This window comes from Branchiostoma belcheri, unplaced genomic scaffold, assembly GCF_001625305.1.
Source record: "Branchiostoma belcheri isolate BF01 breed outbred unplaced genomic scaffold, Haploidv18h27 scaffold20, whole genome shotgun sequence".
Taxonomy (NCBI): Eukaryota; Metazoa; Chordata; class Leptocardii; order Amphioxiformes; family Branchiostomatidae; genus Branchiostoma; species Branchiostoma belcheri.
In genome coordinates this window covers 1570226-1596944 of record NW_017803491.1, presented here as the reverse complement: position 1 = coordinate 1596944, position 26719 = coordinate 1570226, and the positions used below count along the sequence as shown (strand labels likewise).

Here is a 26719-nt window from a genome sequence, read left to right as displayed (position 1 = left end):
ATTAAGGAAAGAATTCAAACCAGTAGAGTCATCTTGTATCATCTTTTAGTTACATTGTACTAGTAGATGTCAGTTACATTTATAACACATGCAGAGCATATGCACTTTGATAACTATTCACCTGTCAACGTCTTAGTCTTGATATACGAATAGAGCATAGATATGATTAAAACGGTAATGGAATCTGGTGGTAGGGGGCAAGTACCACTAGTATCTAATTTTACAGTGCAAATTGTGCTGTCCTTGGTGCTGAAATAGTCATCAAGAGGTTTTACAGACATACAAAGTTCCAATTCATCAATTTCTTAGACAGTGTAACGTTGCCTAGAGTTGTCCTGCTTCTGATGTCAGCTTTTGATAGCCAACCATAAGTTTTGGTTATCTTTGACAAAAAAAAAAAAAATATTGCTTGTTGATGTTATGGAAAATCCTTGAGATGCACAATACTGTCAGTTTCAGCGCATGCCATGGCAGATTAGTGTGTAAAGCACTACAGAGCAGGAAATGGAGCCATGATGTCACTTCTGAGTGGTGCTGGTAATAGATTAATCCCCAACATTCACTTAGACCCACTTTGTCTGGCAGTAAAGGAGACACATTGGGTTATTAATGGATGTGATGTGAGGTAATGACAGCTACTGAGTGTTCATAATGACAAGAGCACTGACACTGATAGCAGAAGCATTTTTTCAGAGATGAGACATTTTGGTAAATATGCATTTATTACAGCAGCGAGATAGTATGAAATGTAAAAAAGGAACTGTAACAACGTTACCATCTTGTTTTTGTGCATAGTCTGAATGGCTGACATTGAGAGATAAACGGATCGTCTAAAGGGCATGCCGCCATAGAGTGGATGTTGGACAGACAAATTCATGGCCATATTTCGCCCACCCTGTTGGCTGGCTGTTCCCTGGTTGTCCATGTAGTTTCAGATCTGTGTCAGTCAGACCATTACACCCCATCACTGACAGATTATTCTCACTCCGCACAAATGACTTAATCCCAAAAATTTGCTTTCAATTTCCCCCTGGTAACTGCTTTTCCCATCAAATTCCAATCATGGGAATGTGACATTTTGTAACAGAGCCACATCTAAGTGGTAAAATGACCTTTCTGACTGGCCCCATAAAAGTTGTAAAATTTGCACCCAAATGAGTTAATCCCGACAATAGCCTTGTAGTCAATGGAAGAGTGATGCTTTCCTGTTGTGCACTTAGCTTCAGCTTTTACAACTTTCTTCATGCCAAAAGCTCTGTGCTGCATGCATGATACAGTGGAAAAAGAATAGGGTCATTCCTGAAGAAAAGTTGTGAAGTATCTGATAGTACTAAAAATGTCATCATGAGCATCTGTCTTGCAATATATTCTCTTCAGCTAGAGGTCTCTCTTAAATCCACCATTCAGTCCTTAGAAAATGACTGATTTTAACTCTGCTGAAAAACTTTGCAGTTATTATTAGGCTTTGACATTGAGCTGTGTCTGTCATTCATCTTGCCTTACTAAAATTGTAGGAAATGTACTGGGTTAATTTTCAAAGTACACTGAACGTAACATTGCTATCAGTATGCACATTGTCAGCCCTTCCTGTCACAACTGATATAAGACTAGCTTAGTGGAAAGCCACATTTTAATTGAACCGAGATAGAGTTCTATTTTCAGACAAATGATTGATACTGCAACCATATCAGTCGGCATTTGGTTTGTTATTATATAAAGCCCATTGTCTAAAAGTTTCTGCTTCCCTAACCACAGACTTCTCTACAAATGTTGTCCTTACGACATTCAACTTAAACCTTTAACAGTCTAGAATATCATAATACAAAGAAGCGGAAAAGCAGCAACAGCCCACAGGTGCAACATGATCCGACACACCAGACCACTTCTGTTATAAAAAACTGACTGGTCCCACAATAGCACCCAACACTCAAATTGATTTTATAGATTTTTCTGGGTCAGAGAAAAACTCTTGTGCTGGCACCAGCTGGGTAGATCCTGTAATGGCGATCTTGTGACCAGTCTGGGCCGTGTGATAAATGATAGATTACATTCCCTTTGTTGTGGTACATTTATATACATTTTCTACTTTGTAAAACGGATGCTAAGAAGAGTCACATGCATTTTTATGCTTATTAGGAATGTTCCATTTCAAAGTTTGGAGGGGTGGTGTTCCGTACAGTTCAAAGCTAGTCGGTAAAGTTGGTCTATGCAGGGAGATTAGAAATCAAAGTTGATTTTAAAGCTTCTTGGTCTATGTAATCTCCTCTGTCATTTGAGAAGAAGACCAAATCTTGTCTCTAGGTGGGTCAACAGGACATCTGGATGATCTGTGTGCCTGCCAAACAGATGAGCAGCCAAAATAAACATTTGGGTTTTATCTGTTTTCTCTGTCTGCCTGTGGTTGTCCAGGCTGCATCAACAAAAACAACTTTCCCTCCCCTTTATTTAGTACTGTCAATCCTGAAACCATTTTTCCTGGTGATCTGCTAGTTCTTCACTGCAAATATATATATCTTCCCTGTATGGCTAGTATTGGCCATTGTATTAGATAATTGTTAATTTTCCACCACAAATTCAAAACAGTGTAAAAACCGCTCTGACTGCCCAATAAAGGAATGCGAAAGTTTCATGACTTACAGTACACAGCACACTTTAGGAGGAGGATAGAGTCATTGAAGGTCAACGCCAGTTGAATTCACTCACATGATCCACTTGAAATTATTTTTTCCTTCTTTCCATATTTTGTTTCTTGCTATTTTATGATGCAGTAGTTAATCGGTTAATGTCCAACTGAAAATGAATGGCTCTGGGCTTAAACCACCAGTTGGTCCTCCATTTGAATTTCTCAACAGCCATCACATGTATTGTTTATTGTTTGACCAATGGTAGATACCGATACATACCAAGCTATAGTGGTAATGTCTGTTGCGATCTCAGGCCAGCATTTTATGAGAACCATTCTGTTTTCTGATTGCAGAGATTTTCAGGCATTTTGTCGTAAATAATTGTATCCTTTTAAAACTCATTACTTGAATAATGACATACCAAGGAGGCTGAAGAGAGGAATGCGCCTCGATCTGGCCCATTGGATTCAATTTTTGGCCAATCCCTCCCCTCTTCTCTAAATGGACTATCCCTAATGATGACAACTCCTGGAGATGTGCACTTATTGTAACACAAGGAGGCTTCTTAATGGTACCCTGGTGAAAGTGACTGATGAAGGGTAAATAGCGAAAGTACATCTATCGTCATGGAAACATGTCAACAATTCTAAGAATGACAATTGGCATGTACATCCCTCAATACAGACAGTATCTGTTTCCGACAAGCGGTTGCTTGTTTGGGTCTGCCAATGGTTGCGGGGAATTGTTTTGTCAATTTGGAAAGAATGGGGCCAAGGCTTTCTCTTATCTTATACAGTCTAGGACTATGCTCTTGGAGCCAGCATAATTATTCCCAAAGGAACAACAATTCTAACCGATGTAAACAGATCTTCTTAATTTGTCTGCAACACAAGCCTCCTTGTTACTGGGACTTTTTTGAGTAACTTTTTTTAGTAATTTCTCTAAGAAGAATTTGCAAAATGGTTTAGCGACATTATAGACAGAAGAGTTAGACATTTCAGATTAGCCTCTACCAGGCTTCAGAGGAGGCTGAAAAGGGGAAAAATACCGGTATAAGCCAAATAGACATAGTTGGTCAAGTTTTATAGTTGTGTCTTTGTTTTCTTTGCTCCTCTCCTTGTTTTATACTCTAAACTGATGCCAAAAAAGAAAGGAAGTAAATATTCTCATCTTCCTCATTTCAAATGAACGTGACTAAATTTCGCTTTGTCATTTCCTGTTGAACTCACATGATCATTATAAGTGCGAATCGTGGATGGAACAGATGACATTTTGTTTCTGCTCCAGTTTCTAGGAGCACACACAAACATTGTGCACCTTGCAGAGTTCCTGTTTTGGTGCTAATGTTACAGCCTTGGGGGATGTTTTGGAGTAAGTGGTCATATGTATGTCAGTGTTGAGGAACATTACCAGTATTCCTTTTGTGTCTAGCCATACACCTCAACAGAATAAACAGCAGCATTAAAATCTCACAGTGAAGTCCTAATGTTAAAAAATACACCATATACATTGCACCATATATTATCATGTGTCCCAAGAATCATACTGCCTAAACATTATTTTGGTATAAAGTTTGAAAGTCTATATTCACTTTTGATTCTCTTAGTGTGAAAGTTTGTACTTGCAGTTACTTGTAAGTATAGAATATGTAAATACCACTGAAAGAACATTACCAATCTTTTTTTTAACATCATCTCTAAACTTAGAGCTTCTACTTTCTGTCCTGTGCAAAAACGCGAAACCTAATCCTGGTCCCCTGTTTGATTGGTTGAAACTTAATCCTGACGTATCTGTCGTCCAATCAGCGCTCCCAACTGTGATTCAATGGAACCCATAGAATAAGCTGCTTTGCCTACACACATTCTCCCTCCAGTAAAGGTAAATATATATTCATACCAATTTTTGTAATAATTCCTTACTATCTCAATTCAATCATTTTTGTAGCTATGAAAAATATGTGCAATAACACTGTCTTAGTCGATTGAATCCTGTGTATGAAAAGGTCCCAATATATAGGTTAATGATTAATGAGAAAGCGGGAGTAGGTCAAGTAACGGTAACAGCCGATTGCTCAAGGTTTGAATTGCTACACCTCACTAGCTACACCGCTCTGCCCTGTCCCGAACATGGGGTGTGGAGGGGCGTGAAAAAATACTACTAGTCTGCGGCTTCTGGATTTCCTTTCAGGATATTTCCCAACTCTCGTGCGGATTCCAGGAGGAACAAGGGAAAGGTGTCGCTTCCTGTCGACGTACGTTTGTCGTGTATCGGTCGTGTGACTCTTGCAAAGGAAGGGATCCCCAACAAGTTTGTGCAACCTACACCGTACGGTGGTGACCTCCTCGCGTGTTTATTTCTCCTTCGAACATGCAAGTGCAAGTTGGATCACCACCTCATCGATAACATTTCTTCACGGAATTTTTCACAGAATTTTGTCTACCAAAAGAGGATATACAGGTTTGAGGAGACATGCCTTTTCCAAAGCGGAGTGTTAAGCCTGAAGCGCTTGGGGAGAGGCCAGGTTCGGGCCCGGGAGCGCAGGGCGGCCCGGCGGCGGTGTGGGACGACTTGGACGCCGTCACCAACTCCATGCTGGCCGGTACCTTACGACAGCTCGCCGACCTGCTCAAGAACGCCACCGACATCTTCGACGAGCTCGACTCGGAGCTGCACGGCGTCGCCACAAGGTCTGAGAAGCTCATCGCCAGGATTGGAAGCGTCGAGGACAAAGTGAAGGGGCTCGACGCGCGATCCGTTCCAATCCGTGAGTACACAAATAACAACACTTGTTCGCTCTGCACGCCATCTATATTGTTCCCTTTCACACCAAGTGCAAACTGGCACATGACTTTGGCGGCCTTTGACTTTTTCCCTATCCCTTAGCCTTTTATCAGCACTGTATATCCAGTACATTGTCGGGATTTGGGCTTGCTAAAGCGGGAAAAAGTTGCTACATGTAGCTGGAGCGACACGTTGACACCTGCCAGGTGTTGCAGTTTCAAACCACCTCTTTTTTGTTGGCAGGTTTCCTCTCTTTTGTTGTCGCCAGGCGAGCTAGAAACAGATCTTTCCACGCGTCCTTGTGGCTTGCCGCCAACTTAACAGGATCTAAAAACGTGGCAAAATACTGTTAGGATCTCTCAGTCATTGTTGTGGATATATTGGTTGGATTTGGACACTTGTTTGATGCGTTAATTTTGGTGTTTTTCTCACCGGAAATGATCAAAGGTAATCAGGTACTCTTAAGGGTATATTTAAGGTCAACTGCTAGAATTTCAGACATACTACAGCCAGATTTTTCATCACTATACAAATGTGGAATATTCAAAGCCAACCGTGTGAAGAAATGCCCACTTTCTGAGCCCCTTAAATCTAATTGTAACCAATTATCCTTCAAAGGATTTTCAGCTGTTTTGTCTTTGTTGTTCTGGTTTCCCAACAGGTTTAGTGTAAACCACATAAATAACAACAATTGAGGATTTTGCATATTCATTCGTAATTAGTGGCCTGGTTTGTACCTTGTTTGTACAAATGACACAATTTAGATAATCTTGGCACAATCGTGTTAATTAGCATAATAGAATAAGCCTTAATTAACCATACTTTGACACCTTTTCTGTGGTACTTTGTACTAAAGTAGAATGGTAGATTCATTTTTTTGGTCAAAGTCTGTATGTCATAAGGTTATGGAAAAGTCTGCCAACCTTTCCAGGGGCAAATCATTGATAAATCTAGCTTTGGAAATAGCAATATAATGATGGCCTCATATAGATATATGGCTTAGATGTATGGCTTTAGGTCGTATTCCAAATGGGAAAAGGTATACATATTTCATATCATGGTATTTCAGATGATTGTGCATTCATCTGTCTTCTTATGATAATCTTCAATTTTGAGACGCGTTACTGAGCGGATCACAAATAACTATGCAATGATGTCATCCAATTAACTATGACACATGTAACGAGATGCTTTGTAAACTGCCAAAGGCTGCTAAAACTAAAAGCATGCAAATCTTTTTATGATGACATTTTTTGTATTCTATCCAGCCTTGTGATTTATCATGTAATAATCCGATATACAAATATTCAATCACTGTCTCTTTTCATTTAATGTAGAGACAATGGTATAACTCAACATATCATAACTGCATATTGGCTTCAGGGTTAGGAAGCAGAGGTTCAGCTTCAGCTTATTTTTTTTTACATTTTTTAAAGTGTTTTAGGCATTTTTATCAGTTTTTTTTGTACTGGTATATTTTTAATACCAGCTGGATGGCAAATGGATACTGCCATGCCAATTTGATACTGTCTGGCAAACACCAAAAGATCTGCTTGAGATTATAATAGGAAAAACTGTTAAGATGTTTTGACAGCATGTTTTATGAAATTATGCATCTTTCCTTTCATCAGACTATCAGATTTATTCAGAGTGTCTATCTGGCTTGGATAATTACTCCCCCATGAGACATTGCCTGTGGTTAGAGGTTTCAGGTAATGTCATTACTCTGTGATGTATCCCCTACATCATGGCATGTGCATTACGGAAATGGATACCACTAGATTAAGCTTCAAGCAGATGTGGGGTGGACGATCATAACAACTACCCGACTGCCTAAGGGATGAGAGACTTTCAGAGAAGTAGAAAATGTTTGTTTCTTTCATCCCAACATCTGCTTGGAGATTGCTACTAGATATCCTTTCTTAATGGCATATATAGAATCTAGAAAAGAATATTGAAAAAAAAAGGACATTGCTATACTCTTTATGAATGTTCCTGAGTTTACAGTTCTCTTAAATTTGCTACTCTGCTTTGAGTTGTCTCTATCACCCCTTGATACCTTCTGAGTTCCATGCTATTTTCCTTATACCTTCAGAAAATATTGATTTGGTGTCTCAGGGCTACCATTTCCTTTTTAATTGGTCACTTGATATTTCCTGTAGGAAATCGCCAGGAGATCTGAGGGTCCATTTTGGACCATTATGGCCATACTTAACCCAGATTTCAGTACCGGCTTGTTTGCACCGCAGCACCTGTATATAAAGGGCTGTATTTTAGGGCTCATTTTAACACCCTCGGGGCCAAACAAATTCAATACCTTGTTTGAGTACCACCTGCATTTACTTTTTGTAGAATGAAAAATATTGGTTACTGTAGAGCCTCCTGTTACAGGGATGGCAAAATACCAGATGTTAAAGCCATTGGGAAGTTGTAACATGCTGTCCATCTACTGTAAAATTTGTTTAAGTTTGAAGGGATTGAATTTCGTGGTAGGGGATAAAGGGAAATGTTTGCTATGTTTGAAGTTTGCGGTGGGCGTACAGAGTACATTAGTGTCAGAAAATTTGTACTGTTTTGATAACTTCACAGTGGCGAGGTCTCTTTGAAAACCGCAAACATAAAACTCCTTGAATATTTCAAGGTTTACAGCATCCAAAAAGCTAGAAAGGGATAACAAAGTAAGGAATTTTTACTGATATTGCTTTTAGGCAAAATTATATACTTCTCTTTTAAATAATTTCTGAAAGCCGTTGATTGAGCTGAACTGTATTTTAGTATTTGAGTCCTTTTCATTTGCTTGGCATTAAAAGTTTATATTACTGTATGTAGAACGATATATGTACCTCCTGAAGCCTGCCTATAATCAAATCTAATGGTGTCTTCTATCATCCATATTAGAGGCCCTGTCTACACGAGATAAGATATGGAACAAAAGAAATATGATCCATATTTTCATGTACATTCATGACCTATTTTCTATACACAAGCGGGATCGTTTTATGCATGCCTTTTTACCGGCAGACATGTGATCATGTCAGACTCACTGTCCTGGATTTTGTAATTTTTCATGCAGTCCATAAAATGTAATTACCACAGATCCCTGTCAGAGATATTGACCTGACTGGCTGTCTTTCCAGGACAGGGGCAGGACATTGTGTAGATGACCTACAAATATCACTACAAAACAGTTACTACAAAAGACAATGTTTTTATCACACAAATTTTAATCAAAATGTAATGAATCACGTTCAGTAAGCTTGTGTCTGTATTGCAATTTCTTTATAAACGTTATGAAGATTAATTTTTTAGAAATCTATGTGGTTAATGTACCTTAAAAGATATGATTGCAAATCTTAGTTTATTACACAAAACATAATTTGTGGAAACACCAAATAGCTGATACCGTGAAATCTTGTGCATGCAAAACAATCCATCTTCATAAAAACTGTCAAAATACCCAATTTTAGGGGCATGGGTACATGTGCTGAATCCAGATTTATGTATTAATGATATTGGGAACAGAAATATGTGTTGTATCTGTTTACATTACAATCAGTACTACATAGTATTTATGGCCTCTATCCATTGCTTCTCATTATTTACTGTTACATAAATGATACATGCAGATAAATTCATTTTATGGATAAAAAGCATAGCAGAAAATGGTATATGAGTTGCTTGAGGTTGTGCCCTTAGTTATATTATGAGTTCTGGAGTTTTCAATCAAAGTAGTACATGTATAAATGTATTACACTGTATAAGGAATTGATGTGGAAGAATTTCAAGAAGGGCATTAACATAACACTACCGATATCACAGATCAATCATTATGTGTCTAATTGGTCTTAACACTTAAGAAAGGGTAAAGAAGAGGGTGAAATGAATCTGTGAAAAGGTTATACCTTTGGAACAGAAATTCCCATTTCGACACCCTGTGTGGCCTTTTTGTAACCTGATATATTCATTTGAGGACAACCTGTCTCATTCTGCATGCTTCTTTAGATATGAAAGGAAATATACATACCATACACGTCAATCAACATGAAACCATGTTGTTCATATGCATGTAAGAACATCACTTGATTTTTAAGTTATCAGTGACCTAGTTTGGTATCTGATTAATTCTATAGACACAAGAAGGGGGTAGAGACATTCCTTAGGGGGGTGGTTGATGCTGTGAATCTGATCGTCCTTTTGTCCGTTGTAAATAATACTTTATTGTTGCCTAGGAATAGTGAGTAAACATGTGTATCCGCCATGCTATGGCCTGATTTCATACGAAGCAAAAAGAAGGAAACTTTACGTTGAAAACTTCTTTAAATTTAGGATTTATCTGCTTTGTGTTTATGTGTTTTTGGTACCAAAAATGTGCATAAATTAGCATTTATTGGTCTGGTGGTTCATTGATTTGTAAGGGGACAAAATGTTGGAGTAGATGTAGGTCAGACAAACAGATGGAGGATGTCATGTCCCACGAGCTGCCAATCAAACTGGACAGGAATGTGAGGAAACACTAGTTACAGATTTCCCTGGATCTGTAGCTGTATCCTCATCGGTCAAACAGTATGACAGCCCTTCCTGGTAACATACCAGCTTCACTGGCATGTGGCAGGTGTAGCATTGTAAAATTACTTTTGATTATGCTTCGCTTCATATAATTCATACACATAGCTGGTTGATAAAGGAATTGTGCATGCCTCATATCTTTACGTTATTGAGAAGAGATGATATAATGTGCATGGTTATTAATACAGTTATAGATACAATATATAAGCAGCAAAATATGAGTATATTTTGGAAGTGGTGCGACAAATTGATATTTTCTTATAAATTTTTAATCTGACGCCCTTTCATCTCTCTAAAGTGTTGCCATTTAATCCAAAACTTCCCGACTTCCACCATTAACTTTTGCAATGATGAATGTATCAATGAGGCCTAGACAAGGAGAAGGTTAAACATACACCTGTACATAATGTGAAAAACACAAAAGGAAATCCTATATGTTAGCTTGTGTTGCAGTCCTTATAAGGTCTCCTTTATACCTTTTAACCATACACTGATGAGGTCAGAGCTTTTAGAACCCTTCCCCAATCCTTTTACTCCCCTGCCACTAGACTACAGAGTTAAAACAGGCAGGGCTTCTTTCTCCCCAAATCAATTTGGTTCCAAGTCATGGGAGAGTAGTCACTGATGAGAAATCAACTAAAGGTGTTCCCGAAAAGGGTCTCGGTTCAAATTGACTTGTCTGGTTGGCTGAAGATGAACGCTAAGTTTAGGTTTTTTTATGGTCACTCATAGAATGCTGTTACATGCATCAAGGCAGCTATTGGAAGTAATATCAACTCAACTCTTATAGTTTCGCATGGTACCCAAAGATTGCCACATTTATAAATGGCACTATGAGGTATATGTTATAGCATGGTAAAATTTTCATGCAGTGACATAGACAAGAATATAGGTTTGATGTACATATATATAATCAATGAGTCATTCATGTGAAAGAAGCCAGATGAATTGCCTGTGAGCATTTATTTATTGCATTTGATTCGGGTCATTTAACGCTTTGTTCTTGTGAGAAAAGGCCATCTTGTCCTGAATGTCTCAAGGCATAGGACACCTGCCTAGTAGGCAATGATCAGACCACCTGGGTAGAAACCCATGGAACATGTTAATGACAAATATTTCTAATAAAAACAGGGACAAAATAAATAGAAAAGGTTGTCAGACAACTTTAAAGCATTGAAGGAGTAGGGTCAAAACTGTCAATGTAGGGATAAACAGATGGCGCCAATAGTAATTATACTTACTGTAGCCTTACACTCTAAGTTAGAGATCTTTATCTGTTAAAACCCTCCTTTGTTGTGTACCTATTTGTACACAGAACCTTGTTCTGCAGTGTATTTTGTCGTTGCATTGTTTTGAGTCAAAATGCATTTATCAGAAAGATTTTCCTAATAATCTTTTCTTTAGAATGTGGAAAGTTGAAACTTGATCAAGTATACTTAATGACTCTAAAAACACCACACCTAACTTAGGATTTTCTTCTTCTAACTGAATCCCCCCAAAGAACAGACATTCTTTGTGTTCAAGTTCAGAACAAAAGCTGTAAGCTGTTGGTGTTGGCTGTTTGCCATGTTTACCAGGTTGGAATGCTGGTAGCATCAACTTGTTAGGGTATTTCAGCAGCCTGTTCATGATTTCATCACAAATGCCGGAGGAGGGGGGAAAATCCTGTTTTGGAACACAGGTGAAAATTTGATATGAAACTTCAGGAAATTCAATTTATTAGGAGGATGATAGAAAAGATGAACAAATCCATTAAGGTGTAAGGTTGCTTGGTGTCTTGTTCCTGAAGGGTGTTACAGAGTTTTGGTTTCTGCCATTGGTCAATGGAAGAAGGTAGCTCTTAACAATGTGTACATTTGGGAGCATTTTATGGTAATACCTTTGATGGAAAATCTCTCCAAGGTTTTACCCTTAATTTATGTTTAGGTAAGCTAACCTACAAATACTGGTTGAAAGAAAGAGAATGTGTAAGGCATGAAGAAACAATACAGGGCATGATTTTGCTGTGAAACCTATAATGATAGAGGTGTGAACAGGGAGGTTATCCTAATATTATACCTCTGCCAGGCTATAAAGGGTCATCTATAGTCCCCGAAGAGCTTCCTGTTTTTAGTAGGCTGGTATCAGTTGTTGTTGTAAGAAATTGTGCCAGTGCCCAAGGATATGTGTAGAATGTCAATTGCACAAGAAATCTGGAAGATTTTATACTATAAATTTGCTGGACAAACCAGGTTTTTTGGAAGCTTTTACAGTTTGTATCCTAATAAAATGTGTCGACATAGATTATTGTGTTTCATTCTAAAGTTTTGGTTGGTTCAAATTTCCAGAACTTCCCCACCCCTACCCCAGGGCTCAGTAAAAAGTCCCTAGCCAGATGTTGCCAGCAAGACTTCAAAGTTGGCAGAACAGTAGAGCCTCTTTGATGATTCTGATCACCTGATGACTCAGGGTGTCCCTTTCAGTGACAAATTACCTGACACACCTACTCAGGGGGTGGGCGGATTAGCCAGATTTCGTGGTCTGTCTGTAAGCCATGGTCTGTGTCTGACTGGCTACTGTGAATGAATTTACCTTTGCAGAGATTTTATTTTGTGGTTGGAGGGAAAAAGGAAGTTTTGGTGTTATTCGTGGAACTTGCAATTCTGTAGTACAGTAGATCTATCAAACACATATTTGCGATGTTTTGATTTCGCAGTAAGGGGTAAGCTAAAAAACTGCAAAAATAAAACCATCATGAAAGTTTCTGCATTTACAGTATTGTGTCTCTCACACTTATCAGAATACATAGCTTGCATGTATACATATGCCAATACGAGATGGATAGCTTCAAATAATGTTTAGAGTTGCCTGTACAGGGCATAGGTGTAACATATCATTCAACACCACATAGCCAGGTGTTGACATGTTGCTGCCAATCTGATGTGTTATTCCAAAGGGTGGCAGTCATTATACACCCTTGGCTGATACAGATAAATGGAGGCTTAACGGCCATGACCAAATGTCATAAAGGTAAAAGTATTGTCGTCAGGTGTACAGTTATGTCTGTAGGAACAGCTGTCAGGCTGGGAGTCTGACCTAGTCTGTTATTAAAACTGACCTTTGTTGAAAGGCGTATCCCCTGGCCCAAGGCTATGGATTATTCGGTATCATATAATCAAACACCACAGTGGCACCTTTGTGTAAGTCTGATGTCATGTCAAAAGGTATTCCTTACAATTGGGTCATGGGTCTTGCATGTAGTGGTGTTAGAAGAAAATTCCAACATGATAAACATCTTGGTTGAGTTGTAAACATGTGGTGATAATTTATAGCATTGGTGCTTAATGCTGAAGTGTTGAAGCACAAGTACAGTGACTGTACAAGCATGTTGGTGTGGGATTACCTTTATGGTATAATGCCTAAGCAGACAACGTGTCTTTCTACATTCTTGCCTTTCAACCTCCATTTTGCAACAAAACAAACATGTAAACTTCATGTCCTAATTATAATCAAATCCTTTGTGACAGTAACGATTCCTTTGTTGCCTGGGGGTCATTCTTAAAGATCGGGAAAGGAGCTTCCAAAGATAACTTTCATGCATGCTGAAATAACTGCATCTGGAGTTCATTTTCTGTATCCATTTTCTAATTAAGTTGTGTTTAATTAATTGTATACATCTGTATAAATTGATTAGAAAAAATAGGTTCGTTATGCTATAGGTATAGTGTAGCATAGTGGTAGCCAGAAATACAATGTATAACAAAAGCTGAATAATTCTTCAATGTTTTGGTCTCTGCCATCGAACCAAATTTAATCGACAGAGGCATTCAGTGTTGTAAAGTTCAATTGATTTCAACAGGGAGAGAAACTGTGTCAGGGCTCACTGACAGGTAAGTCCATACATGTGTAGCAAGAACAGTGCCCTTGCAAATTCACAACACATGTTTGGACTGATATCTTAGGTTGGTTCTAGTCTCTATAAGTTTGCAGGGATTGAAAAATGCAGGGATTGAAATCCCAAGCTTATGTGCATTGTACTGAATATGGTAAGAACTTTTTATGCAAAACAAACTTTTTGGTGAGACCACCTGTTGTGAAAATGTTTTAGTGAAACATTATGAGTTGTTCTAATGTTACCGGAAAGTTATCGACTTATTTCATAATATATATATGCTAGTTGATAACTTTTGATAAGAAATGATTGTTAACCTTTGTTGTTTCAAGTGAAAAGTGACCAGTATTTCTTCAGTTTATGGTCCACCTGACCACCTGTTTGCAGTGTGTGGTTCTGCCAGACTAGATGTTAAAGCTCTAGACAAACAGAACCGTGTGAAATCCTGACAGGGAAGCTGCCATGCCGCTCGTGTCATGTGATGGTCTGCTTGTAGAGCAGCGGCCTTTGTAGCATGTTTGTATGAGTGTTTGGTCAAACTTTGTCTGAATTTGTTACAATGAATAAAGCACTGATATGCATTGTATGCTTTATGCAACTTGTGTTTGAACAAAAGTGTTTCGTACATTTTTTGGCTAATACATTGTACAAGCAGTATACAACATTATGAAAAATATCGGGCAAAAAAAAAGAATAACAAAGGCCAAGAAATGTGTAACAAAATCCTAAGCCTTAATTAAGTACATGAATCCCCCAAAGCTAGTTGTTTGCTGATATTCAAATTCTTCTGTTAGAATCTGTGTGCTTTGATGCTTACAGTGTCTTTTCTCAAACATAAACATAGCTCAGTGTCAAGTGTTTTGTGATGTGTATTGACTTCATCATGGTCATTCACAGGGTGGTGTGAAACTCCCTCCCATTATTAGCTTTTCCCACAGATGAAAAGAAAGATTAAAGTGCTAATCCTTATGAGATTAGCTTGGACTCCAATCACTTGCAACAAGACGGGAACACTTGTGCATCCAGTTCGGAAGGAAACTGCTCACCAACAACCAATTCCGTAGCTTGCTTCCACCGTCCAGAGGGCAGATAAGTAACCGCCACACGAGACATGGAAATCAACTAAACACTGTCAGAGCCAGAACAGAACGTTTTAAGAACAGTACAATACCACATATAGTGCGACTACTAAACAAGGACCTCTGATTAACCTCTAGAGAACACGATCAGAATGCACTTTTGTCGCCTATCGCTGAACCGCATATTATGCTCGAAATGTGACATGTAAAATTGCGCTCCTAAATGTAAATGCATAGTTATTTTTATTGCGCCTTAATAGATTTTAATATAAATACTAAGTCTTTAAGATAAGTGCCTAACCTTTTTTATACCTATTTACCCCAGTATAAATACCATTTTAAAACTTGTATGACTAAGGCAAAATTATGTGGAAATGTAATACTTGTACCGTCTTAAGTTTTAAGTTTTACATGTATACCCCCGTCACATTTTATCGATTGTAAGCGGCAGATCAATTCAGGGCCCCTTTACGGGAACCCTGCGACGCTGTACCGTAAGAATGTGGAGAATAAACCATTATTATTATTATTATTATTATTATATTATCCCAGATTACTGAGTCTTCTTCCCCCTTGGGTTGTGATAAACTTAAAGTACCATTTGTTTTAGTGACTTAAAGATTATCATTGCCATACCATGCACCCAGAGAAAGGAAGTGAAAATGGATATACAAGAAAATGTTGATATAAGGATTTATGAATCACCATAAAAGTACAGGTTTATAGGTTGACAGCTTAGAATGAAGACAGAAGGGCATTGAATTGGTCTGTGATAAAATGTCACCTGTAATAAAGTCTTTCCTCAGGAAAGAAAAATGTGGTTGGTTGATGAATAACAAATTGTTTTCATCTTTGTGATTCATTGTTACGCACTCAGTTATTGCAGTATGTTGTATCATGTTGAGTTTGTTCCCAAAACATACAGGTATAATTCTTCAAGTAAGGCAAAACCAGTAAACCAAAGGTGTAAAACAGACTGTTTTGACTGTCTCGCTAGCATGGTAGAAAGTTAACTTAGTAATCCTACTTCTTTACTGTTGGTTTCTCTTGGATGACTTCAACAATTACCTAATCAAGCAGGTATGCTTCCGTAGTCGTGCAACGTTATTCAAAAGCAAACGGAAATTACTCAAACCAGAGTTTTAGGTGGGTGGTTTGAATGGCGGTCACTGTTGTATTGTTGCCTTGCAGGGGGTTTGTGTAAGGTGATATGCAGCAGCCATGTTGTCACACCTGCAACATCAGTGTACTGTGACATCAATGCTAATCAAGTTTGTTGAAAGTCTAGTGGACACAAGTCTCTCTCTCTCTTTCTCTTCCTTGCAATTTTATCTCGTGAAAAGTACAAGACAAGAGAATACACAACTTGTTGATATTGTCAGACAACAAGAAAGGGGTTTTAGATGTAGGGCAGATAGCTGCTTTATAATGTTGATAGAAAGGTGAGACAAAATAAACAAGGCGAGTTTTCCTAGCCAAGACAGGGTACAGCAAGGCACAAATGTTTGAAAACACTGCGGCCGTTGAATGGCAAAAGGTGTTACTTTGTGTTCACATAGTTTGTTACAAAACACATACAGACCAAAGCAAATGGCCGGACTGTTTGCATAGAGTCAGTCAGCTGTGTTCTCAACATTTGGTGCTCTACTTTCTCTGGTTGCACAGTTGAGGTCGGAAGACTATGAAAGAGAGGGCTTTATACTGTTACAAACTCTGGTATTCCACCCCCTACGTATTTCCAGTAGTATAGAAAATACACCTGGAAAATTCTGTACAGTCAGAAAAATTTAATGAAGCCCCTCTGTCAGAAGCATCCATGTGCAAGAGCATGAAAAATATACTTTTTTTTGCCAATTATGAATATACAGGTAGACTATAGTGACCTTACCTACGTTAAACAGTGTTCAGTTTTTATCTCTCAAATTTTTAGCACCCTATCCCTTGTTCATAGAAAAATAGATGGCTCTGAATACTCTGAAAGGTGAACCTCCCTGATACAAGCCTTTTAGTCAGTTGATGAAACCAACCGAAACAATCATAGTTTACGTTAAATGGTCACCCCGTATTTACCAAAGTCCTCCACGGAAATCTTCAAAGCATTTTTGCCTCCACAATTCTTCAGAGCCAGCGAACCACCTGCGTGGATTATACCACAATATGTAAATAAAAGAAATATAGCTTTTGTAGTTAATGTGTTTGTGAAAAAGATCAGTCAAAAAGGTCGTAATTTCGCAAAAAAGCTGTGAAAAGAAATCAATGGATTTTGGAAAGATCGTGAATCTTATGCTCTGGTTTTTAATTTGCTGTAAGATTGTTTTCAATTCGCTAATGAAACAATTCTGCAGTACAGTAGTCATACAAGCAAGACAGATTTGCATAATTGTCATAAGTTGAAAAGCTGTGAAAACAAAGCTACCGAACATGTTTCCCAATTTACGGTAGGTCCTCTTTCTACTGCAGTCAGCTGTGCAAGCTGTTGGTAGAGTGGCACAGTCAATCACTGCAGCTAAATAAGCTTCCATGTGGGAACATTTGTTTTGAGGGCTCTGCCAATTGAGCAAGACCTATCCAACAATCCATCCTGGGAGAAAGTAAGAAACACAGCTTCACGATTGCAATAAGCCCAACTGTGTAGACATGTAATAGTTCAATGTCAGCATTTACAGTTTGATTGAATGGATGGCCCAACCTTGAATTGAATGGTAGAATCAGGTTCAATCGCAATGGAGAATTTCGTTTTTCCCAGACATAATAGGAACTTGTGATCGATAAACTGGAGAGGTAACCTTGACACTGAGGGCCCAATGCTGTTCAGAATCATGCAAACAATTTCTCCCACCACTTTGGTGACTGGCTTTTACACTCTCTATCAAAACTAATTCTCCATTTCCAAGAAAAGTGCTGCCATAAAACACATGCTCTTGTCAAAGTAAGAATGTCCCTAATGACTTAATCCTACTTGCGTATGCTCCTCGCGTGGATTCGCCCATCTGACTATAAACCTTCCACGGTCAATCTCGGTAAATGGTGGGAAATGCGTGATGTGCGTAGCAATGGAAAACCCCATCACAACAAACCATAAAAACTATTAAGGTCGGGTATATATTATGTCTTGAGTGATTATTTCAATGCTGAGGTAGTGTGATTTTACGACTTTTGACATAATCAGTTAATCCCTCTTTATTATTGTCTAACTCAGCCTGTGGAAATGTTGATTTATTGTCCCTCACCCCTACATAGTATGAATATATGTTGCAGAAATAACTGACATACGCTCTTGTAAACAAGAAGTCAGAGATGTCTGACTTCTGACAAGTTATTTGGAGTTTTTGTGACCTTCAACTTTACCCCATTTCCTGTGTCTGACCCTTTGACCTCCTGTCATTCTACCTGTCAATCTTTCCCAAACCACATGCTGTCAACCTAGTATGTCTGGACATACAAGCCCCCAGCCACCCAAAGCAATACTTCCACTAGATGATCACTGCCAATTTGGCTAACATTGAAGTCAAATGTCAGTAGGTAAAGAGCTTATTGTGACCTAAAAATTATCATTTGTCAGTTAAAACAAGAAAGTATATTTCACTGTTGTTATTTCCTTCAAAACTTTGACCTTCCTTTGACCCAATTAAAGTACCAGTATGTAGAATAATTTAGTACCTTAGTCTCACATTTCACTGTATTTCAAATTTTGAAGGTCGCAGATGTCTGAGTTGTGTTGACCATGTCAGAATTCCGCCAGGGTTTGTTTAACCATTATGTTTTTGAAAGCTTATGTGAGTGAGAGAAAACTACACTGACCTTTGTTCAAGGTCATGTTGTTAACCAGGCTGCTTCTGTTAAAGATTGACTTCCTGTCTGTCAATAACCTCGACATAAGGCTGCTGGCCTAGTAATGTACCAAGATTATACACGTCTCTCTGAAGATAAATTGGACATACATATTAGCCATAGACTTTTAGCGAGCTGCTGAAAAGAAAAGGAAAGTATGAACCTTCAGTAAAACTGTACATCACCATCGACTGTAAGTTGGGACAATCTTCGTTTGTAGTAATCTAGCTGTCTAACTGAAGGCCACTGCACTAGACTGTACATTTATAATCAACAGAGTAATCACTGTGTGGGCAAACAACACTGAGAGGACAAAACTGATAGCAGGAAGGGTTTGAAATCAGTTACCAAGGTTTTTGACATAATTGTGTTTTTTTACGAGAGTGCATTTTTGATATGCTACAGTTTGTTGATATCCCGGTTATAGTTCAGGCGTTGATTGTGAACTGTGTTCAACTCTTTCAGTTGCACTAAAAAAAATTGACTAGCAGGGTATGAAAAAGATTGTAATAGGCTTTGGTAACTTATTAGAGTTGATCATAGCTGATTCTCCCAGCGTTATTTGCTGTGAGAGTTAAACTTTCCCTGCCAACAAGCTGATAACAACGTGATAAGAACAGAACAGAACTCATTAAGGATACAAAAGAACTGATACCTGCATGGATACTGAGTAGGACTGATAAAGGACTGAAGTGATAGTACTGACAGAAATAGAAACATCGTGTTTGTCAGTAATTATCTTAAGTTATGTTTGGTGTTTCTTTCAGTGGGAGCCACAATTCCTTCCCACAGTATTATTAACAGGCATGGCAAAATACTGCTTACATTTTTGCTATGACTCTCTGTAACCTTAGAGCTAATACTAAGAAGTACACCGTCCTTTGTATAAAAGAAAGCCTTTTTTGTCCTCATCACCCAAGGTCAGACAGCTCATTATAGAACAGCATGGTTGCTTGGTAACCTGTCTCCTCTTCAAATGTCTTCACATGGCTCCCCCATTTTACATACAGACAGAAGTCATACCATACAGTACTACATGTATAACATTATCTTCTTTCTTCTTTGTAGAGAAAGAAGAGCTTCAGTTCAGGACACCCTATGTATCTTAGCAACTAGCAGGACTTAATTAGGGGTGATCCATGAAGGCTGATTGGTATCTGCTAAGACACACAAACTAATTACTTTCACAGTAGGTGGTTAGCTTTGAGACTGGGGATGGAATTGGTTCAGAAATGGGTGATTAAAAATGTATTCTCCAAAAATGTATCCTCATTTGGGTTTGGTGGAAAAAAAAATTCAGTGCAAAAGAGAAACCCCGATAAAAAAGCCTAAAAACACGCTAAAAATACCCCAAAACCCTACCTCTGCTTGGAGAGTAAGCCATTTCCTCTTTCTGGAATCCTGGATTGAATACTGGTAAATATGTACTGTAAATGCAGAAACTTTTGCAGTGGTTTTTCGTGGTTTTGGCAGTGTCATCTTAACATGAAATCATGACAATGCAAATGCTGTATGTGTTTTGTGTTGTACTGCAGAATTATTTTAACCATGAACTTCAAACACCAGGAAAACCTCCTTTTCCCTCACAATTCATAATAAAACCACTGTAATGGATGTGTCTGCTAGGAGCTGTCAACAAGTCTGAACATTTTTACTAGGAAGGCTGCCAATGAACCAGACAGAACCCTTCACAAGAAAAATAATCCAGCACAGCTATGTCTACCCTGTTTCCTACTTTCCACTGATAACCTCTAAACCCTTCCAGTGTGAGAACCAATTAGAACAAGACTACCTCATCATCCCATGACACTGATAGGTTAAAGACTTAAAATCACTTTATCTTAACTACATAGATGTCACAGTGGGAGTATGGGTGATATTTTAACTTGTTGATTGTTGAAAAAAAGTGTTTAGAATGAGTCAGTCATACTTGTACTGGTACATGTAGTGGTTAAAAATTGCATGTAAGCTTGCACGGTTGAAAAGCTTGCTTTCAGAGCAGAAGGTCAAGATATTGAATCCTGGTCTGTTGTTGCATGCCTTTCTGGCACGCTATTTATTAGAAAGGGTTGCCTAAGTTGTTAGCCCTACTTGACTGTTATTAATAGGACATTCCAGGGGAATCGTTTTTAATAGAACTTTTTTGACTGTACCTGTATTATGTATCATAAGTCGTATGGTACCAATCTAGTTGGGGTGGTGAAAAATACGTTCCCGGCAAGTATTGCATGAGTACAAATAGGTGTTTATGAAGTATTTTCAGCCCTGACCCGGCACAATACAAGTGCATATCTGAAGCATAAAGTAGGGCGCAGTGACACCTTCCCATGAGTGAGGAATGCTTTGATTCTCCTGGAGCCCACTTCATGTCCGGAAACACCCTGGGACATTTGATTACATAGATGAGTGATCACAGGTAGGGCAGCCTATCAGGGACGTCCAGTGACAGGAGGGAACCAACAGTTTATTTTGAGTTCTCCAAGCGTGAGAGCTACAGGATTTTGAAGTTAGTATAAGGGGTTAGAGCTAGTCTAACTACATCAGTCATCACGCTTCTAGCAGCCCTTCCACTGGTCAGGCGCTTGGAACAAGGCGGCCCAATCAGCCCCTGACAGCGGGAGATTGTGTAACATAGGTTAGAGTGATGTTTTAGGACTGCAGGTGTATTTTGAGTTCTCAAATCTGTTAGATTGATTGTAACCAATCAGCTGTAGATGACCTTTCAGATGCTACTGGTGACCTTTGTTGAGGTTTTTGACAAGCCTTAACAAGCACCTTCAATCAGATATGTTTAGAAAAATGTTTTGTCTCTGATGTTCCTCTAATTAGTTGACCCTTACAGTTAACCTTCAGAAGATTAAAGGGGTCATTAGTTTCACTTGTAGGTTGTAGGTCATCCCAATCACTCAAAGTTGATCAATGAAAATAGATAAAATATAGGCTATTCTTTTCCTTTAGATGCTTTGATATGTCTAAGTTGAATGTTAGCATGTCCAACTTTACCAGGATGTAAAATGTATGGATTTAACCTTAAGTTCCTGAAAATGTCGGAGAATGAAGCAAGTGTTTTGCAGAAACAGTTGGAGGTGAAAGAAAGGGGTTCAACTGACCGTGATGCAGACTGCTTACAGAAAACAGAGGGGGGCGCAGGGTAAATAACAACCTGTGGTCACCGGTGTTGAACAAGTGTTTTCTTACCCAGGGGGTTATTTGGCCAACAGAAGTCAAGGTCGTGGGGTGATAAAAGAACAAAGGAGGTCAGCATAGAAAAGTGGCACCTGTAAAGTGGAGGTGTCTGCCGGGGTAGCATCGGTTTCTACTTAGTGTTTTATCAGTGTAGGCTGCAGTTAGAGAGGAAATGGCAGTTGGACAAAAGCCGCTAGGGGGATCAACATCTTGTAACATCTTTCTTAAACCAAGGCCTGCCAACAAAAAAGTGAGAAAGATTCAACGTTGGTCCAATGATTGGGAAAAAGGAAAGAGACAATTTGGCCAGACAGAGTTTTATTCTTTGAACCCCACCCCAAAATCAATTGCTGGGCACTTTCTCTTCCTTATCCTTATATTCCTCAATACTTAATATTGACATTGGACAGACAAATATTAACTGTGTTCCAAGGGTGTACGCCTTGACTTCATCATCTCAGAAAGTGAAAGACTCCTGTGTCCTCCTCACCTAGCTTGACTGTATGGCTCACAATCCTTTATTGTGTAGGTGAAAGTGAGGGAAGACACAAACCCTTTTGTTATTTGAGACCTAAAACCAAACCAGGACAGGAATATGAACCAGGTGACTGTTTGTTTGGACTGGCTCAAGCCTCCTCTATCCTCTATAGTGTGTGACAGATAGAGGAGATAAGGAAGTGTGGCTGGTAAACCCCAGGGAGGGTTAGGGGATTAGGGGGTGGGGTGAGCAGTAGCAGGTGTCAGATCTTTACTGTACCTTCCTTTAGCCTGGTTCTGAAAACCTATTTCAGCTGCCAAGTCTCCTTCCTCCTATTTACAGAGAGGATGAGAGAGACTCAGCAGCTAAATAGGTTTCGGAACCAGGCTAGACTTCCTTAGCTGTTAGAATTATACGGCCTTAAATTTTGCTGTTTTCACATTGCCAGTGCAGTTGAACCTGCCAAAGTAACCACCCCTTCAAGCTAGCCACCTGGTCAAAACAACCACCTTTCCCAGTCCTGATTGCTATATTGTTACAAACTTTATTAGAAGCCAACATTTGTGTAGGATATCAGATTATTCAAGACAGTTAGAGAGTTTGCAATAGATTTATAAGTTTGGTTTTTGATAAACTTCATAAATAAAACAGCACATGCATGTCTTTTATTAAGTGCTGGGCAGGTGAAATACCTTCCCCTACCTTGTGTTTGAAAAGAACGAAGGTCAGTTACCTCTACCAAAATACCGATGCGATTACGTAACCCTTTTGTCCAAGCATAGACTGATGGCCCACTCGTTATTTGATGTGGTTCCGCCATGTTTTCTTCTCAACAAGTTGTACCTGCAAATATTTGCCATTACCTGGCCCTTCCGTCCATTCTGTGCTATTGAACTACGTGGGTTTGTTTTTTTGGGTCAGGTAGACTCTATATTCACTCCACAGCAGAATTCCTTTCTTTGTACGATTCCCATGACAAGTAAAATGCTTCAAATGCAGAAACTTTCTCAGTCAGTGTTTTTATTTTTGTGGTTTTTGCTGTTACCTCTTGACTTGCGAATTCAAAACACCACAAATATGTCTCCCATGCAATATATAATTGCTGTATTGTGGAATTGATTCAATCTTGTATCTACCGGTAAATCACCAGGAAAAACTAATTTTACCTCCTACCGAGAAATGAAACCACTGCAAAGGTAAATAAATTTTCAGTAGCTTTCATGAAGTAGAGTCTAACCATTGGAGGTGTTGTATTTTTAATGTAATACTGTGTACTCTATGTACAAGTAACAGCCCTACCAGGCCAGTGCTTAAAAACGGCTTTTGTCTGCAAATAAAGTCTGTGGTAGGTTGATTGACAGTTGCCACGACAACCTTGCATCTGGGCTAAGGTGTATTTTTTCAGCCTTTTCTGACCTGAAGTGTTTGAATGGCAGCTAGCACAAAAGGGCTGTGTTACCTTGGAGGTAAAGGTGAGGAAAGGTGTTAACCTGCCAATTAGGACCTTCTGAAGGTACTATACTCTTAGACAGCCATGAAAGGAACTAGGCAAGGGGGTGGTCACTGTGACTACTAGAAGTTACTGACCTTGAACTTACTTAAGACTCTATACAACCAATCTCTATTCAAAGCCAAAGTTTGGGTATGAACTTATGGGCCATCCTGCAATTTAGTCTGTATCAAATGTGGAGGGTAAAAAAAGAACCAGTACGTAGTCAACTATTTTATTTCATTTTAGGCAGTGTTATGATAGCCTGGGTACCATCCTACTTGTATGCCGGGGCTCCCACACTCGCTTCCCTACTTGTTAGGGAAGCGAGTGTGGGAGCCCCGGCATACAAGTAGGATGGCACCCAGGCTAGTGTTATGATTCAAATAACCTTGAACTATTTTCAATTCCCTGAGGCCAAATACACACCATGTAGAAGAAGGCATTGATTTCATCTTACCTCTTGAAAGTTCATTTGAAAGTGAAAGCTGTCACTGCTCCTTTTATTCACTTTCCCTTTTATCTTGTATTGTCTACTACATAATCCACACCAGCCTAGGCAAACCTTGGCCCTAATCCCACTGACACACTTCCCTCCATTTATCCGTCTGTTTGACAAAGTTTGAGAAGCCAATACTTCAAGTTGCCAGAGTAAATTTGCAACTAGGATAAGTCAGACTGACATGTTTATCCTGAATGTGTTTGACTTTTACTTTTGTGCAGAGAATGGCAAGAAAAGGATGATAGATCAGTAACGTATACGTTGTATTTGTGGCATTTGTAAAGAATTGATTTAAAAACTTTTTCACATTGGCAAAGTCACATTGGCATGAATGTATGATAAAGGCTATTGTAATATTTTGATTATGAATAGACTCGGTTGTAGAATGAAAGAATTTAAAGAAGGAAAGAAAGAAGAAAGGAACGCAAGAAGGAAAGAACTAAGGATGGATGGAAGGAAGGAAGAGAGCTTAAAAAAGCTGACTAGGATGAGCTTTACCAAAACAAAACCTTTAGTTGAGCAACAAAACTGTAAAGAGTAAGTAACCAACAAAAAATTAATCACATCAATATTTTCATTCCACCACAAGTACAAGCCTTCCTGGCCTGTGCCCCTTGGGTTTTGAGGTTCAATTCCATCCCTTCTCCACTGTTACACTGATCTAAGGGTGCATATCTGCGTACTTCCTGAAGAATGCCACACTGTATAACCCTGCTGACAGCTCCCTTGAGTGGTGTTATTTGTTGCAGAAGGAGATTTTTCAACAGCTCTCTCTCTGTGTAATCTCCATTTCCCTACGTACTTCAAAGCGCTACCTGGTTATTGCGGGCGCCTAGACTGTCTGTAACAAGTGCCTGGCTAGAGAAGGGGAGGACAGCTTTGATGTCTTGTATATATACTAGAAAGTCAGGAGAGTTGTTAGTTTTCAAAGGAAGGGCAAAAGGTCACTCTCACTTCACCACTCACAAGAAAAAAAAAATTTATATGATACACATTACTATGTGATGCATTTTATGATTACGGTAGGGGAGGTTTCTCTCAAGTTGATGTGCTTTCTTTTTTCAGTCTGTTCCATCTTTTCTGAAAAAGCATTTTTGCTGCTTTAGAACTTTCACATCTATTACAGCCTCTGGGCCGGGCATTAAAGCCAGTGGCCCCATGTATGAGGGTGCTTATGGCACCAAACCTCTGCATGTTAAAGAACCCAACACACTTATCAAGAACAGTATGGATGACCAGGTGTGCTTGGCCAAAGTGAAGCCGCATTGCACCGCTAGCTAACCAAAAAAGCATCATGCTTTGTCCTCAGACTGAGGTTGCCTGCTTTACCTTAAACTTTTTGTAAACAAGTAGAAAGCCGGTGTGCTTTGCCTACTTCAAGCTTGGTTTGGAACATTTTAACCTTGTAGTCCCCGAGACTGACTGACATGCATGAAAGATAAGGACCTAGGACTGAGTCTGCTCATACCTTCTGCTGTTTGCTGTGTCTGCGATGGCTCGGCTGATAGCCTGGTGGACATGTTGTGAGAGACGACACTTCTACAGTGATAGGCAAAAGCCTGTGATTAACCTGTTGGAACCTTCACAAATGGCACACATATGACTGGCACAAGCTCACAAAATGCACTGCCACCTTTAGAGGAGTTTTTTTTTGCAGTGTTTGAAATTTGTGGTAGATATACGATGAAAAATCTGTAGTTCTTGTCTTTGTGAGTGAAGATTTTATGACTGTCCATATCCATACTGATGGTTCAGAAGGAGAACTCTTGACAAGCAAGTTGTGCCATGTGACAGGTCCAGCAGTTTAGTGTCTGATCAGTGTTGGAAGTTTCTCTTTGTCTAAGTTTCCTGTAATGCAGTAGAACTATAAAAGCACATATTAGCTGTGTTATGATTTCGCAGAAGGAGGTCACTGCGAAGATGAAACCAAGTGTTGCAAAAGTTTCTGCATTTACCGTACATTTGGCACAGGGACTTGGTAAGTCGGTACCATACCAGTTCATCTGACCCCATAATTTGTCCTTTTCAAGCCTGGCTTGCTGCTGCTGAAGTCGGTAAACAGTTTTAAATCCTCCACTGGAGCCAGGGCTGCGGGAGACCGGGTGGCGAAGTGCTACATTATCAGCACTGCTGACAAACGTAATGAATGACAAGGGTCAGGGGTCCGGGCACTCAAACACTAGAGGTTTGCTGCCACATTCTGAGAGGATGTTTGAATAGATTAAACGACAACTGTAGATGGGGAACATGTCTACTGTGGCTGGCCAAACAACCAAAGAGTTCAAAATATACAAATGGTTCACAATACAAAG

At 39.1% G+C, this 26719-nt stretch overlaps 1 protein-coding gene across 2 annotated transcripts in view; it reads left to right on the top strand.

Moving 5' to 3' along the window:
• The first annotated feature begins 4710 nt into the window (after window positions 1-4710).
• Window positions 4711-26719, top strand: part of LOC109469237 (Nance-Horan syndrome protein-like) — an 80553-nt gene continuing 58544 nt past the window's right edge. For both annotated transcript variants that reach the window (XM_019767701.1, XM_019767700.1), the window contains exon 1: window positions 4711-5388. In XM_019767701.1, coding sequence (XP_019623260.1) covers window positions 5094-5388 — 295 coding nt within the window. In that variant the 5' untranslated portion in view covers window positions 4711-5093. The remainder of the gene's footprint in view (window positions 5389-26719) is intronic.